We start from the raw sequence: 14,165 nt of genomic DNA, 5'->3' as shown, positions 1-14,165 counted from the left end.
CAAGGAGCATGACCTAAAAGGTGGAAAAGGGTATAACAGATGTGGATACAAGGAGCCTGACAGATGAGAGCAGGGAACTGCTTCAAATGAATTCTTTTCCAAGTATAGTAAATTGTTTCTCAGAGCCCACAAAAACTTTTGTTTGTGTTTGTGGAACCCCTTGAGCAGTAAGAGAAGTGGGGGGAGTTGAGAAGCTTGGCAGTTGCTGCTATGATAGTGAAAAAGAGAAAGTGGGTGCCACGAGTTATAATAAAGATTGATGTATTTGCGATTGATCCCTCCTGAAAATCCAGAATGGACTTTCACAGAGTTGGTTTGAGAATTCAGAAGCACTAATAGCTGAGAGCCAGTATAGATTCACTAAGAATCGTTCTCTTTTCGTGAATTTAAAACTCCTGCTTACTAGGCAAAGCATGTTTTAGTCAAGGTTTATCTAGCTTTAAGTAGATGTTTGACAGGTTTTCCTGGATGTTTTTGTTTGCCACTGGAGAACTGAAGATGGAATGATAGTACAGTCAGGCAGATGATACTAAGTGAAAGCTGTCCCTGTGACTTCGTGTGATGGAAGTCATTGTCTGCCTGAAGAGCTCTCCTGTCACACCAAAGGACTTAATTTACTGTATTGTATACCACCTTATGAATGACTTAGTTGAAGATATAAGACATATTTTTCACATATTTAGATGACACAGAGGATAATTTGGTACAGTTGGATGTCAGTTGTGATTTTTAAGGATCCTAATAGAGTGGAACCAAGGCACAGATCAATAAGATAAAATTTAGTAGTAATATATTTAAAGTCCTATTTCTAGACAAATTAAAAAAACTCAACTCTGACTATAGGTAACAGAGAAGTTTTGAGTTCTTAATAACTCATGTGAAAAGACCTGAAACTTCATTTGATAAACTTTACTGCAATTATATACTTTCATAAGTGATTTTTCCAGTTTCTTTTGTAAATGCTGTTAAAGTCGTGTATACAGCGCTAGCATTTGCCAGACCATCTTTAAAATAACACAGTTAGCATTTTTATTATATGAAGTGTAAAATGCCATCCTTTCCGTTGATTTATTAGTAATCTGTACTTTCTTTGGAATATATGTTTTGTGGTGATGCAATATTCTAAGTGTTATTTCTCCTTTTGTTAGAATATGCATTGAAAGCCATAACAAGAGGCCCATGTGACATTTCATTTTGAGTTCACCTCCATGTCTTATGTGTTGTGACCTTTGCTACCTCTGCATAGCACAATGTACTCCTTCATAGAGTAGGGAAAATAATACTTGGCTTCCCTGTCTAATGGATGAGTTTTGAGAATTAATGGGACTCTTATTTTCTATTCAAAGATTAGAAAATTATCAGACAATAAATTATTTTTCTCTGGAGTTCAGTTTTTCTTTTAAATATCTGTTAAACTTATATGCAGCATTCCTAAAGTTAACCTACTTTTAATAAACAATTCAGGAGAGATTTTTTTCTTAATTTGAGATTATCTTTTTACCACAGTTGCACAGTATCCTTTTGAAGATCATAATCCACCACAGCTAGAACTTATCAAACCCTTTTGTGAAGATCTTGACCAATGGCTAAGTGAAGATGACAATCATGTTGCAGCAATTCACTGTAAAGCTGGAAAGGGACGAACTGGTGTAATGATTTGTGCATATTTGTTACATCGGGGCAAGTTTTTAAAGGCACAGGAGGCCCTAGATTTCTATGGAGAAGTAAGGACCAGAGATAAAAAGGTAAGTCATATTTGATGTTTTTTCTTTCCTCTTCCTAGATCTGAGAATTTATTGGAAAACAAATTTTTACAAAAGATAGTTGGTAACCCTTATTTCTTTCTTCTAAACATTTAAATCAGTTAACTACCTTAACTTTCATGTGAGCAAATGACTGATTCATTCCATTTTTCTGTTCATGCTAGCATTTTCATATCGTACTAGCAGATCTTACTCTTTAACTGTGTTTCATGTTTGGTCTCATAAAATTCTTACAAAGCGTTTAAAAAACAGCACTATGATCAAAAGTAAGCTTGATATTTCTGAAGCTTGCTTGAGAATAAAATGTCTTTGGATAATAACTTAGATGCCATTACCTAGTAAAGTGTGATCTTTACTTTTATAATACATAAAGATTACTCTTTGATATGAATATTCTTAAATGTAGTTATAATTAAGATTAGTCAGAGGTTCTTCCCTTATTCAGAAGACTAAAGACTATGTTGAAAATCAGTGACGAAATTAATTTATGTAGTACATGTGAAAGCAAAAAGTGAACTCTTGGGAGAACTTTTACAGTGATTTTCAAGGGATTCAATTCTTTGGATGGTAAGTGTGACAGAATGTGTTTATATTTCTAATAAAGAGATTTTGTGTATTTTTCTTTCTCCAAGAAGGAAGAAATCCAAACCACTCCAGGTAGATGAAAAAACTGATTTAGAGAGCTCTATTGAGGGAGACATCACAACTTTATGTGAAAAATTTATTCTAGTTTTAATAATTTTTGAAATCAGGAAGGTTCTCTTCCAGGTTAAGCTAATTTCTTTCTTTCATTTTTTTGAGGAAGATTGGCCCTGAACTGACATCTGTGCCCATCTTCCTCTATTTTATATGTGGGACACCTGCCACAGCATGATAAGTCATGTGTAGATCCCAGCCCAGGATCCATACTGGTGAATCCCAGGCCACAAACTTAACCACTGTGCCCCTGGGCCAGCCCTTAAGCTAATTTCTTTTTAATTCAACTTCAAAACAGAAACGTAACTGATCATCATTTTGAACTGGGTAGTTGCATTGATTCCTGGTTCCTTTAATTCTTCATTTCTTGTTTTATTTATCTTTTTGAATTATATCTAGGGATACCAAAGTACTATTTATTTGTTATATTTTACAAAATTGAATCTTACATTATTGCATGGTTTTGGTGAATGTTGATTATGATAGATTGCCTTACATTTCCATATACTGTGTGCACCCTGGGAGGATTCGCTGGAGTGAATTCCAGAGCAGAAGTCATGAGATGTTTACTTTGGTTCATCGTTTCATCATGTAGAGGGAAACAATTGTTTTCACTTGTTAAAAATTATAGAAGGTAATTTGTTCTACACTTAGGTGAATAAATGCAGGACAGCACAAGGCAAAGAGAGTGAATGGAGAAATGGGTCAAAGTAAAATACAGTCACAGAAGCAGTGGTAGAAATTTAAAAGATGTTGATGAGCAGCAGACATTTTGGTAGTGGAAAAGAAGTCAGGTAAAAAGATGTAAAATAAAACTATAAAAGTTGTATAATGTGGAGCCAGAACGCTAGACTTATGCCAGGGGCTCTTGAACTGTTATCTACTTTTTAAAAATATGATGAAAGCTAGGAATATTCTCCCACAAAAAATGTGCATGGTATAGAAGAAGATAAAATTTTGCTTATAGCTTTTAATTGCACTGAAAATTGTTTTTATTAATGTAGAATGTAAAGGACACTTTCATAAGAAATATGTCTCATTTTTTTCCCTGCAAAAATCAGTGGCCACTAATTGAGCGTGATAAATAAATCTAAGTGGTACAAATTAACCAAAATTAAACTTTAGTTCTGTTCAGTAGTAAATTTTAATGAAAAGGTTACTATTAGCTTTCAAATGACGTATTGAAACTATGCCATTGTCTTTGACTTGGGAACTTTTATGCCATCTTTGATATTCAATCAATTTTGACAAAAACAAGTGCTGAAAACCCTATCTCACGAAAGAATGAAAGAGCAAATGGAATCTCTAGATTTTTTTGCCAGGTGGAAGTAGGCTTCTGTCAAGAAATAAAAATTCTTTAAAACTCTCCAGATAAATTCATGTTGCATCATTTTCTTTGCCTTTTAGTTAATGAGATCATTGTTGGCAAGATCTTGACATAATGCTATTGTTAAGGAAGGAAAGGATTATGACTCCACATTTTAGTTTTAAGGTTCAAGAGTTAAACTGTATAATTGAGTTTGTATTTTATCCATCTAACAGCAGTTAAATTTCTGGCTGTAGAATTTGTCTTCTGAAAGCCAGTGAACTTATGTGTAGCAAAGAATTTCATAGTTCTCCCACTTCTTGACAAAACCTCTTGAGAAGCCTCTGATTGAATGTCTTGGCTTTCATGAATTTGGCAACTTTCACAACAGTACATTTTTCATGACAAATCCTATTGCATAGGCTATGATTCAAGGCTTGGCACTCATGAAGTAGTAGAATACTTTCACAACAATAGATAAGATTTCTCTCAGGATTGATGGTATAGTCTTGCATCCCACTGCATACTGATGAACAAAGCAGTGAGTCACAGTGACATGCAGAGCTTCTGTCTTTACCAAAGCAGCAAAACCAGATGTTTTGCCAGGCATTAAGGTGTACTCTGTGTCTACAGAATACTGAGATTTCTTCCGGAGAAGTTTTTTTTGGCAGAGACACTTCACCATTTTGAAAATGTTAATGTCCCCTGAAGTTTCCTAAAAGGGCTCCAAAATAGGAATTATTCTTTGATTGTGTCACCATGCATGCATTTGATGAAAACTAGTAGCTAGCTAAAGTGAGAAGTCATATGCTGAAGGGAAGTGGTATTTCTAATCCTTTCATGACCTCCTTCATAGTTTTAGAAAAAAAGGTCAGTTCTTTGGGAATGGATAAAATTGTTTGATAGACTATTTAACAGTCTTACTTTTCTGTTGCAAACTCCAAATATGTTTGACCATATCTAAGATATTTGGATTCACCACGTTCAACTGTGTGACTTTTTTGTTTGGCATTACATCCATCAGCTTTGTAGCGTGCTTTAATCAAGGATTTTGAGGTGCGAGCAAATAAAGGTTTTTGTAAGGGTCTAGCCTTTTCTAACTAAGCTTCGCTCTCACATGTTCTCTCTTTTCCCCCCTCATTCCTCCTTATACACACCCACCCCCAAACATGCATGCATACCTTGTTTGAGGCAGGTGCTTTTCAGGATAGTTGGCTAAATGTTTCTGATAGTGAGAACTAGCCATATAAGAAGCACTTGGGATATTCCATCCTATCATGTTCAGAGAGGAAAGTAAAACTCAAGGATACTTACTTAAACTTTATTATTCTTTATTTTCTCTATTTCCAGTTTAAATTAGATCCAAGAGAAGTCTCCATAATCAAAAAGTGAGGACATATTTCAATTTATCAGTGGGAAGATATTTTAGTCATCACGATCTGGTGGTATTGTTAGTTCCATTTCTCTGTAGAGGTGAGGAGAGGTGATTTGATGAAATGGCAAGCCCCATGGGATGTTGTTGTGAAATAGGGGCCAGAGTGAAAAGCTAGTAAGACAACTATTATGAAAATAAAATGTAAAGCCCGTGGTGTCATGTGGCAGAATAAAGTAGTAACTACATCATCAACAGAACTGCGCTAGACACAGCATATTCTCCATCCTCTTATAGGTTGGAGTCTCCCCCAAGTGAAAGGTAATGGACTGGTAGAAAATGGAGCTCTGGGGGCCGGCCTGGTGGTGCAGTGGTTAAGCACGTTCCGCTTCTCGGCGGCCTAGGGTTTGCCAGTTTGGATCCCGGGTGCAGACATGGCACAGCTTGGCACGCCATCCTGTGGTAGGCGTCCCACATAAAGTAGAGGAAGATGGGCTCAGATGTTAGCTCAGGGCTAATCTTCCTCAAAAGGAAAAGAAAAGAAAATGGAGCTCTGTACATATCTTAAGGATGTACTCAGTACAATTGTAGTGTTTAGCTGTTATGTGATATCAAGACTCAAAGTTAAGTAATTTAGCCAAAATTGGTCACTTTTAGCATCTTGGAGTCAAAATAAATCATTGAGATCTGCTGTGCTTTGCTCATGATTAATTAATAGACCTAGACCATTTTTTGGATGAATTATTCACATGGTCTAAAGGAGTATCCTGATGTGCTCCTAATTTTATCCCTGTGTATATTTAAAAAGGCAAAAAGAAATTTATGAGCAGATATTGACATCTGTTGACAAAGCTACATTTTACTAAATGGTGCCATGTGCATTTTAGGTTGAAACAAAATTGGAAAGCTAGATATAGTGGATAAAAGTCATAAGATTATAAACATTTTTTGCAGGAACTTTTCTTATTTCGTAGATGATAAAACTGAGGCCCAGAAAGATGAAGTGCTCTGATCAAGATTATTCAAACAGTTAATGACAACATTCAGAGTAAAATTTGAATCCCTTGATACACTGTTGAACTTCTTTCTACGCTATCAACTCCACAAATCCTGAAACTGCAAAAGAATTTTGAGACTGTTCAGAATTAATTTCTGTACAGGGTCAAGCTCTCCTGAAAGGTCATGCAATACTGATGAAATTGGCCTATTTTTACAAGACTCCTCAGTTTATACCCTTCTTTACAGATGGTAGGGCATTTAATGACCCCTGACTTAAGTGGAATAAGGACGGCTTGAAGTTGTTGGTTTTATAAATATAATACTGCAGGCTCCCTTTAAATCCTTGAAACTTAATTGTCTGAAAGCTTTCAAATATATCACGTTCACCTAATGGTTAGAGTGCTAGTGAAACAATATGTTTTTAACCTTTATAATGAATATAACTAATTTCATCATAGGAAAACTTAGCTGTGCATAGTAAAGCTGTTGTCGTGCAACTGTGGAATTCTTCCAGAGAAGTATCTTATAATAAATATAATTGATTATCCAAGGTAGTTTTATTCTGGATACATCTGCTAGTAGATGTATCTTCTTGCTAATACCTCCTTTTAGGTTGAGTCTGTAGATTTACATTTGTGTAATTGTAAACCACTATTACAAGAGATACATAAATGTTATCAATTTTTCAGTTTGTGTAGGATCAGTTTTATTAGAAGTCTTCAATGTTGTTTTGCTTGTATCCTTAATTTTAGTTATAAAGAAGCTTTAAAAAAGCTAAAGAAAATTGTGTTCTGGTGACAATGATATAGGAGCAGAATATTTCTTCTTCTCCTTTTTCTTTTTCTCCTCCTCCTAGCCCCATCCCCTCTCTCTTCTTTTGAAGAAAGGAGCCAGTTGCCATGAGTTGGTGAAGAATTTTTGTAGACTTTGCAGAGACTCTTCTCAAAATAATCTGGCACAGAGTCTTGACATTTCCTTAGCAGGCCTGGTGTAAATTAGATAGCAAGTGGTGGTGCCAGCTGACCATAAAATGTGCCATTGTGTTAGTAATGCCCAAATTATACTTTAGGTTTTGAATGTTATGGAGAAGTCAAAGTACAACTGATACCTCCTATAAAGAAAATCTTTTTTCTTAGAATGGGATAACTGTTTGAGAAAAGGAAGACTCCTTCTATCTTTTATTCAATAATTTACAAGAAGGCAACTATGTTACACTTCCCTGAGTCATTCCTTTGAATATTTGATACCTTTGCTTTATGAACATGTGGCAAATCCTTTTAAAACAAGCTATCAGTGGTTTCTCCTTCTCCAAGAAAGCTTGGTGCAGGGCAGCTCCTAGGCTTGGTTCCCATCAAGTCCTATGCGTCACAGTGTCTGCATTTGCACTTATCTTTCAGAATTATAATCGATAACTCACACTATTTATTGTAAACTATGAATAAAGAGTTAAAACATCCTATGAATGCTGGTATGCATGTATTTTGGAAAGATTCCCCAAATTTCTGAATTTAAAGAGGCAAACTTTAGTATTTGACAAGCTTACCCAGAATCTGCTACTTCTCTCTTTTTTCCTTGCCTCACCCCTTTTCTAGAATGGTGACAGGTAAAGTAAGCATTATTTATTTTCTTTGATTAAACTTTTAGGAGTAAACTTCGAGGTTTTGATTTTCTTTTTTTTGTTGTTTTCAAAACAATTATTAGAGATAAAGTTCCAATATATTATAATCTCTGTTCGAGTTCGTTAGCTTTTTTTTTTTTTTTTTTGAGGAAGATTAGCTCTGAGCTAACTGCTGCCAATCCTCCTCTTTTCACTGAGGAAGCCTGGCCCTGAGCTAACATCCATGCCCATCTTCCTCAACTTTATATGTGGGACGCCTAACACAGCATGGCTGGCCAAGCGGTGCCATGTCTGCACCCGGGATCTGAACCAGCGAACCCTGGGCCGCCAAAGCAGAACGTGCGCACTTAACCGCTGCACCACTGGGCCGGCCCCAGCGTTAGCTTATTTTTAACGAAGATGTAAATCTAGAAATAATAAATATTAACTTTAAGTGATCTCAAGAAGTGGAAATTTTCTGGTTTTTCTGAGGAATGAATTCTTATGTCCTAATCATGTAATCAGGTTATTTTTTTTCTAGTCTATTTACTAAGTTTCCACATATAGTAACCTGATTAAAATCTCATTTTCTCTTCATTTAAAACAAAATAAACTATAATTATCCTCTTTTTCAGCTTTAAAAAAACTAATATAACATTCTTATTTTTTCTAACACAATTCTCCTGGGCTAAACTGTGTTCTTCTAATATACAGTATTTAAGCCTGTTATTCAATCTATATAGTCATGAAATTATAAGATTTTTATATCTAGAAAGACCTTAGCAATTATTTAGTTCAGACCCATTCTAATATAAATGATAAAACAGATCTGTAAAGATCAATCTGTCCCAGGTCATTTAATCTCTTTGTGTAATAACTCAAAGTCATATCTCCTAACCTCAAATCCATTATTCTTTCTACTGTACCATGTTCTCCTGTCCATACTATTTTGATCCACAAAATAGAAATAGAAACTTAAAAAAAAAGTAGCTGTACTGTAACGTATTAGAACTCTTTCAGTTTGAAGTGACAGAAACCCAACTCAAAATAGCTTAAACATAAGGATGTATTTATTGGCTTATATAACCCTGAAAGCTCTGGCCTGGATGTGGATGCTTAGCAAATGTCAGGAATCTCTTTCGCTCGAGTCTCTCCTTTCCTCTGTATATACTTTTATTTTCAGGCAGGCTCTCTGCAATTAATGGCAAGGTATGACTCCTAATAGCTCCAGGTTTACATTTTGGCTGCTTTAGTAACTACAGTGGGAAGAGAGCTACAGTTTGAGAAAAATTCCTAGATTAGGTTCTGATTTACTTGGATTAGGGCGTGTACCCATCCCTATACCACACATTTTGGCCAGAGGCTTGGGGCAAATATCTGAAGCATAAGAATAGCTCCCCCACCCTCACCCCCAAACCACAGAGAGAATGATAGCATCCCAGAGGGGAAAGGATGCTGCACAGAGAGAAAAATACCAATTGCCTGCTTCATATTATTCTTAAGGATTCTGTGGTTCATGCACTACTATTTAATATGTTACTCTAATTAGTTTCATAGAACTGAAGCACTACAGTACTCTAAACTTTAGAGATACTTCATAGATGGGAAAAATGAGGTCAAAGAGGTTGTGATGTCTTTCAGATCACATAGTTGGTATGTGTACTATTAGTAAAACCCAGGACAGAAGGAGTAAAAAGTTTTACAATCAGACACATTTTGGTTCAGATCCTCATTTTGGACAGGATGATTATGTGCACTGGGACTGTTTCCTTATCCTTAAAATAGAGGTATTAATATCTGTCTTGTAAAGTTGTTTTAGTATTAGGGATATATGTAAAATGTCTGGCACATAGCTTATATAATACCTACTATTGTATGTTGTCATTGTAATAATAGCTGCTGCTGCTGCTGCTTCTTTTTTTTTGGTGAGGAAGATTGGCACTGAGCTAACATCTGTGTCAGTCTTCCTCCATTTTGTATGTGGGACACTGCCACAGCATGGCTTCATGAGTGGTGTGTAGGTCTGCACCCAGGATCTGAACCTGCTAACCCTAGGCTGCTGAGGCGGAGCATGCCAACTTAACCACTATGCCACCAGGCTGGCCCCAATAATAGCTATTTTTAAAAGCCATATTTCTTCCTTTGTTGAATTACTTCCCTGTAGTAATCTTATTGTGATCATTATGAAATGTGGATTTCCAAGCTTCAAGCAAACACTATTATGTTAAAACATTTACATTATTTCCGAGTTTAAAAGTGCCAGTGAAAAGTTTACTGAAGTAGAAAATTATGTTTTTAACTGAGGAATCTAGACTGTGAATTCATCTTAGAGAAGCTGATCTGAGAGTACTGACACACAGAATATGAACAAAACATTACGTATCTTGTGGTATCTAGGTAGTGTTGTGGTCTGGTAGTATTATGCCAGTATTCTAGTTTTGAAAGATGTGTATAACCTATACTTTTTAGGTCTCTGTATTTTGAGAGATTAATCTTATACAAGAGATTTACATAAAACAAGTTCATTAAAGATACATCAGGCAAATGTAGATTTCAAAAGCAGGTAACAGGATATTAGTAGCAAAGTACATTAACAGCAAAATGCATAAAACTGGATCGAGAATGTTATATATTAACTCAGGGTACACTCCACACTGAAGACTTAGCAGTTGGGAACTCTTATGTGCTAAACATAACATCAAAATATATTAAGCAAAGCTGCAAGAAATGAAAAAAAGTGACAGAAAAGCAATGATAGCAGGAATCTTTAATATATTTTAAGATCAAGAAGGTACAAAATAAGAGGATATATAGATGGCTTTAATAGTATAATAAAAAATAGCTTATAAGATGTATTTCCTTTTTTGTTTTGGTCGTTCACAAAGCCTTTACCAAGATTAATAATTCGTTAGGCCAAACACAAAGAAAATCTCACCTCCAAGTAGAAATATGTAAACCCCATTCCTTGATTACAATTCAGTAGAACTAGAGATTTAAAAAAAAAGTTTAATCAAACTGAGTCAACCGTTTGGAAATTTAAAACCACTTACTTAAATAATTTTGGGTCAATGAGGAAATACAAATTCATATTAGAGATTATTAAGATAATGACAGTTAGGAGAGAGGGCTTAATAAAGGTGAAAATATAAATTCGTGAGTTAGCAAACAGTAAACTATTTGAACTAATAAATACAAATACCGATTGTATGAAAATGCCAGTAAAATCAATACATCTCTTTTAAAGCCAATCAAAGGAAAAAGAAAAGGGGGGAAAACAAAAATTAAATGGTAAGTTTGAGAAAGGAGATAAAACTACAGTGTAGAGGTGACATTAAAAATTATATTCAGGTCTATGCTAATAAATTTGAAAATTTCAATGGAAAACAGGCAATTTTCAATGAACATGTTTTCATAAATGCTTCAAGGTGAAATACAAAATCTGAATAGACCATCCAAGAATAAAAATGTGGAGGGGCCCTCAAGAAGTTCCTGGTCTTAATTGTATTTCAGGTGACTGCTGTCACTTGAAGCATCAAATAATTATGTTATCTAAATTGGTCCAGGTGTTAGAAAATATATAAAATTGCCCAGATGACTGCTTGCACAGTCCTTCTACCTTAACTTGATAAAGATAGCATATTTAAAAAGACAAAGTATAATATGGGGGAAATTAAACGCTTCAGTTTGGCCCGAAGTAAGACTATGTGCAAGGGAGTTGTGAGAGGTAAGAGTAGAAAATAGATTGGACTGTATTTTTATGTTGTTATGCAACTATAGTGTGTGATAAATTTGTTCTTATTTGTATAGACACTGGGAAACCCTTTAACACTTTGAATTAATTGGTAATGTGATTAATCTTATACTTTTCTAAAATTAGTCCAAAAGTGGTGTAAAAAATAGATTGGAGAATAGATAAATCATAGGCTGATAGTCAGTTGGCTATTGCTAAATTGTAAGAGGTGACTGAACTGGAATGGCCACAGAAAACTAGAACTGGTATTTTGAGAGGTATCTCAGAGTCAAAATCTAGATTTTTGGCATCTGAATAGATGTGTAAGAATCAAATATGAGTATTCTAAATGAGGTTAACCTGTAGTTTGTCTTCCATTTTGTGTGTAGTGTGTGTGTACTGTATCTGTGTGTGTGCACACATTTATGTATGTGTGTATATGCCACATAGTTGATATGCTGACTGATAAACCAATTTCCACCTCCACTCTGCTGCCTGCACCTTTGCTGTAGCTCTGGGGTTCCCTCATGTGTCTTTTTTATAACCCTATGTATATCTTTGCTGTCTCAGATTGTTTCCTTCACTCTAGCAGGAAGAAGATGGCAGGATAGTATAGTGGTTGAGTATAAACTCCGGAGTTGGAGTGCTAGGGTAAAGTCCAGTTCCACTACTTATAAGGTATATGACCTTACCTCATCTATAAAATGGTATTACTAATAATACATACTTTATGAGTATTAAATTATATATTTATGAAAGGATTTAGAACAATGCAAAGAAGATGGTAAGGGCTCAATAGCAGCAGTGGTAGTGGTATAAGAGGTTTTGGGCTCAGGTGCTGGAGAAAATAGTGAATATCATTGACAGAAATAACAGAGGTTGGTCCATGCAAGAATATGAAAGGTTCAATTTTTGGATATGTTGTGTTTTAAATGCTTCTGAGATTTCCAGCTAGAAATGTCCAGCCAAATGTTGGAAATTCTGGACTGGGAGTTGGCAATAAAGTCATATTGAGAGACACAGGTTTTGGAGTTGCTATATAAGATTGATAATTAAAATACTGCAGTAGATAGGATTGACATAAAGAGGGGATAGCTAAGATCAAATTTTTCAGATACAAGAAGAGAAGAAACAGCCAGTAAGGTTAGGAGAAAATCTTTAGAGAGTGTGTCGTATGACAAGCAGGGAATTTTCAAAATGGCAGCAAAAAAAATGAGAAAGATGGGACTAGGAAAATAGTAGAAAATGACCATTAGTGACCATTAGGAACTAATGATCATTAAGAAGTCAGCCTCATAATAACAGATTTTTATGAGTTAAGGAGTAGTGGCTTCTCTTTGAGAGTTTATATAAAGAGGGAGGATGATAGTTTGACAAGATCTGGGGATAGTGTTTGGTTTTTAGTCTTCGAATTGTTTGCTTGTTTTGGATAAAGGATAAGAGTTACCTGAGGTTATTATTAGGAGGAGACAGGTGGAGAAACAAGGCAAATGCCAGAGAGGAGATAATTAATAGAGTACTTGCCAAAATGGAACCTAGGTGAACATGAAGAGACGCTTTTATGAAATATTGAGAGTGAAAAGATTTTTAGATGGAAGAAGAGAGTTTTGAGAGTGTTCACACTGGATGACCTCAAGGTTCCCAGTAAGGTAGGAACTGAATTCGTTCAGAATGATGTCTGGGACAGGATAGAAAGAAGAGAGGTGAACAAGGTCCTGAAATCATTGTGGTCAAGAGTTTAATAAGTGCATACCAGAAGAAAGACTTACTGAATGACAGAGATTTGGAATAGGTGAGGCTGAGTAAAGGCAGTGGAAAAGCGAGCTGGAAAGAACAGTGGGAGGAACTCCACATATTCTGTTCAGTCCTTCCTCCTGGTCTGTGAACGTATAAGGGAATTGAAGAAGCAGTGGCTGCTTTTTGAGATGATGGCCAGGAATGTGGTGCTAACTGGACTTGAAGAATGCTAAGTTTAGCTAAAATTAGAAGGTTTTGAAAGTTATATTTGAGAAAAAATGGTTAAGAGTATAAGTAACTTTCTTCACAATTAGAGCAGAAAAGGAGAGTCGTTAGTGGTAGAACTGTACTTTGGGGGTATATAGACCAGTTTAGTGTAAAAGTTCTTGGTTAAAGAATAAAACCGATTTTTATTGGTCTTACTTTAAATGAAAAGTGGAAGTTTTGGAAAACGTGTAGAATTTTTAATCTACAAATCTCCAAAAGCTCTAAAGCTCAGCCCTCTTTTCATATATAAAATAACTTTTTGAAGATGAGTAAAATGTTCTTTTCTTAGATTTTTAAAAAGAGACATTTTAAATTAGACCTTCATATTCAAGATGCTATAGGTAAAACATGCACACATAAATCATTGTTTTCAGTGTATACATTCAGGAAATATGATATTTGAAGTGTTGTAAATTGCATTGTCAATTTGGTTTGGAAGTTTTACTCATTTCAAATTCTAAATTATAGCATGATTCATTGTATGGTTAATTAAATTTTGGTAAATGTGCATCGTGGCTACGAGAGATGGGAAGAGAGTGAGGAGGACACATTATGGTCCATACATATTTAGGTCTTCCAATTTTTTTATTTCTGTTAATCTGACCACGTTGAATTTGAAGTGCTGGAAAGCTAACAAGTAGATAAAAATTGCAAAGTTAAGATTTTTTGTTGTTAGTGCCATCTAGTTGATTCCAACT

General features: G+C 35.2%; 1 protein-coding gene across 2 annotated transcripts in view; it reads left to right on the top strand.

The window, feature by feature from the left end:
* PTEN (phosphatase and tensin homolog) overlaps positions 1-14,165 on the top strand; it is an 88,213-nt gene that overhangs the window by 57,091 nt on the left and 16,957 nt on the right. For both annotated transcript variants that reach the window (XM_014864358.3, XM_014864359.3), the window contains one exon: positions 1,507-1,745. In XM_014864358.3, the coding sequence (XP_014719844.1) occupies positions 1,507-1,745 (239 nt within the window). The remainder of the gene's footprint in view (positions 1-1,506; positions 1,746-14,165) is intronic.

This window comes from Equus asinus, chromosome 2 (genome assembly GCF_041296235.1).
Source record: "Equus asinus isolate D_3611 breed Donkey chromosome 2, EquAss-T2T_v2, whole genome shotgun sequence".
NCBI lineage: Eukaryota > Metazoa > Chordata > Mammalia > Perissodactyla > Equidae > Equus > Equus asinus.
This window is presented reverse-complemented; position numbering and strand designations above follow the sequence as displayed.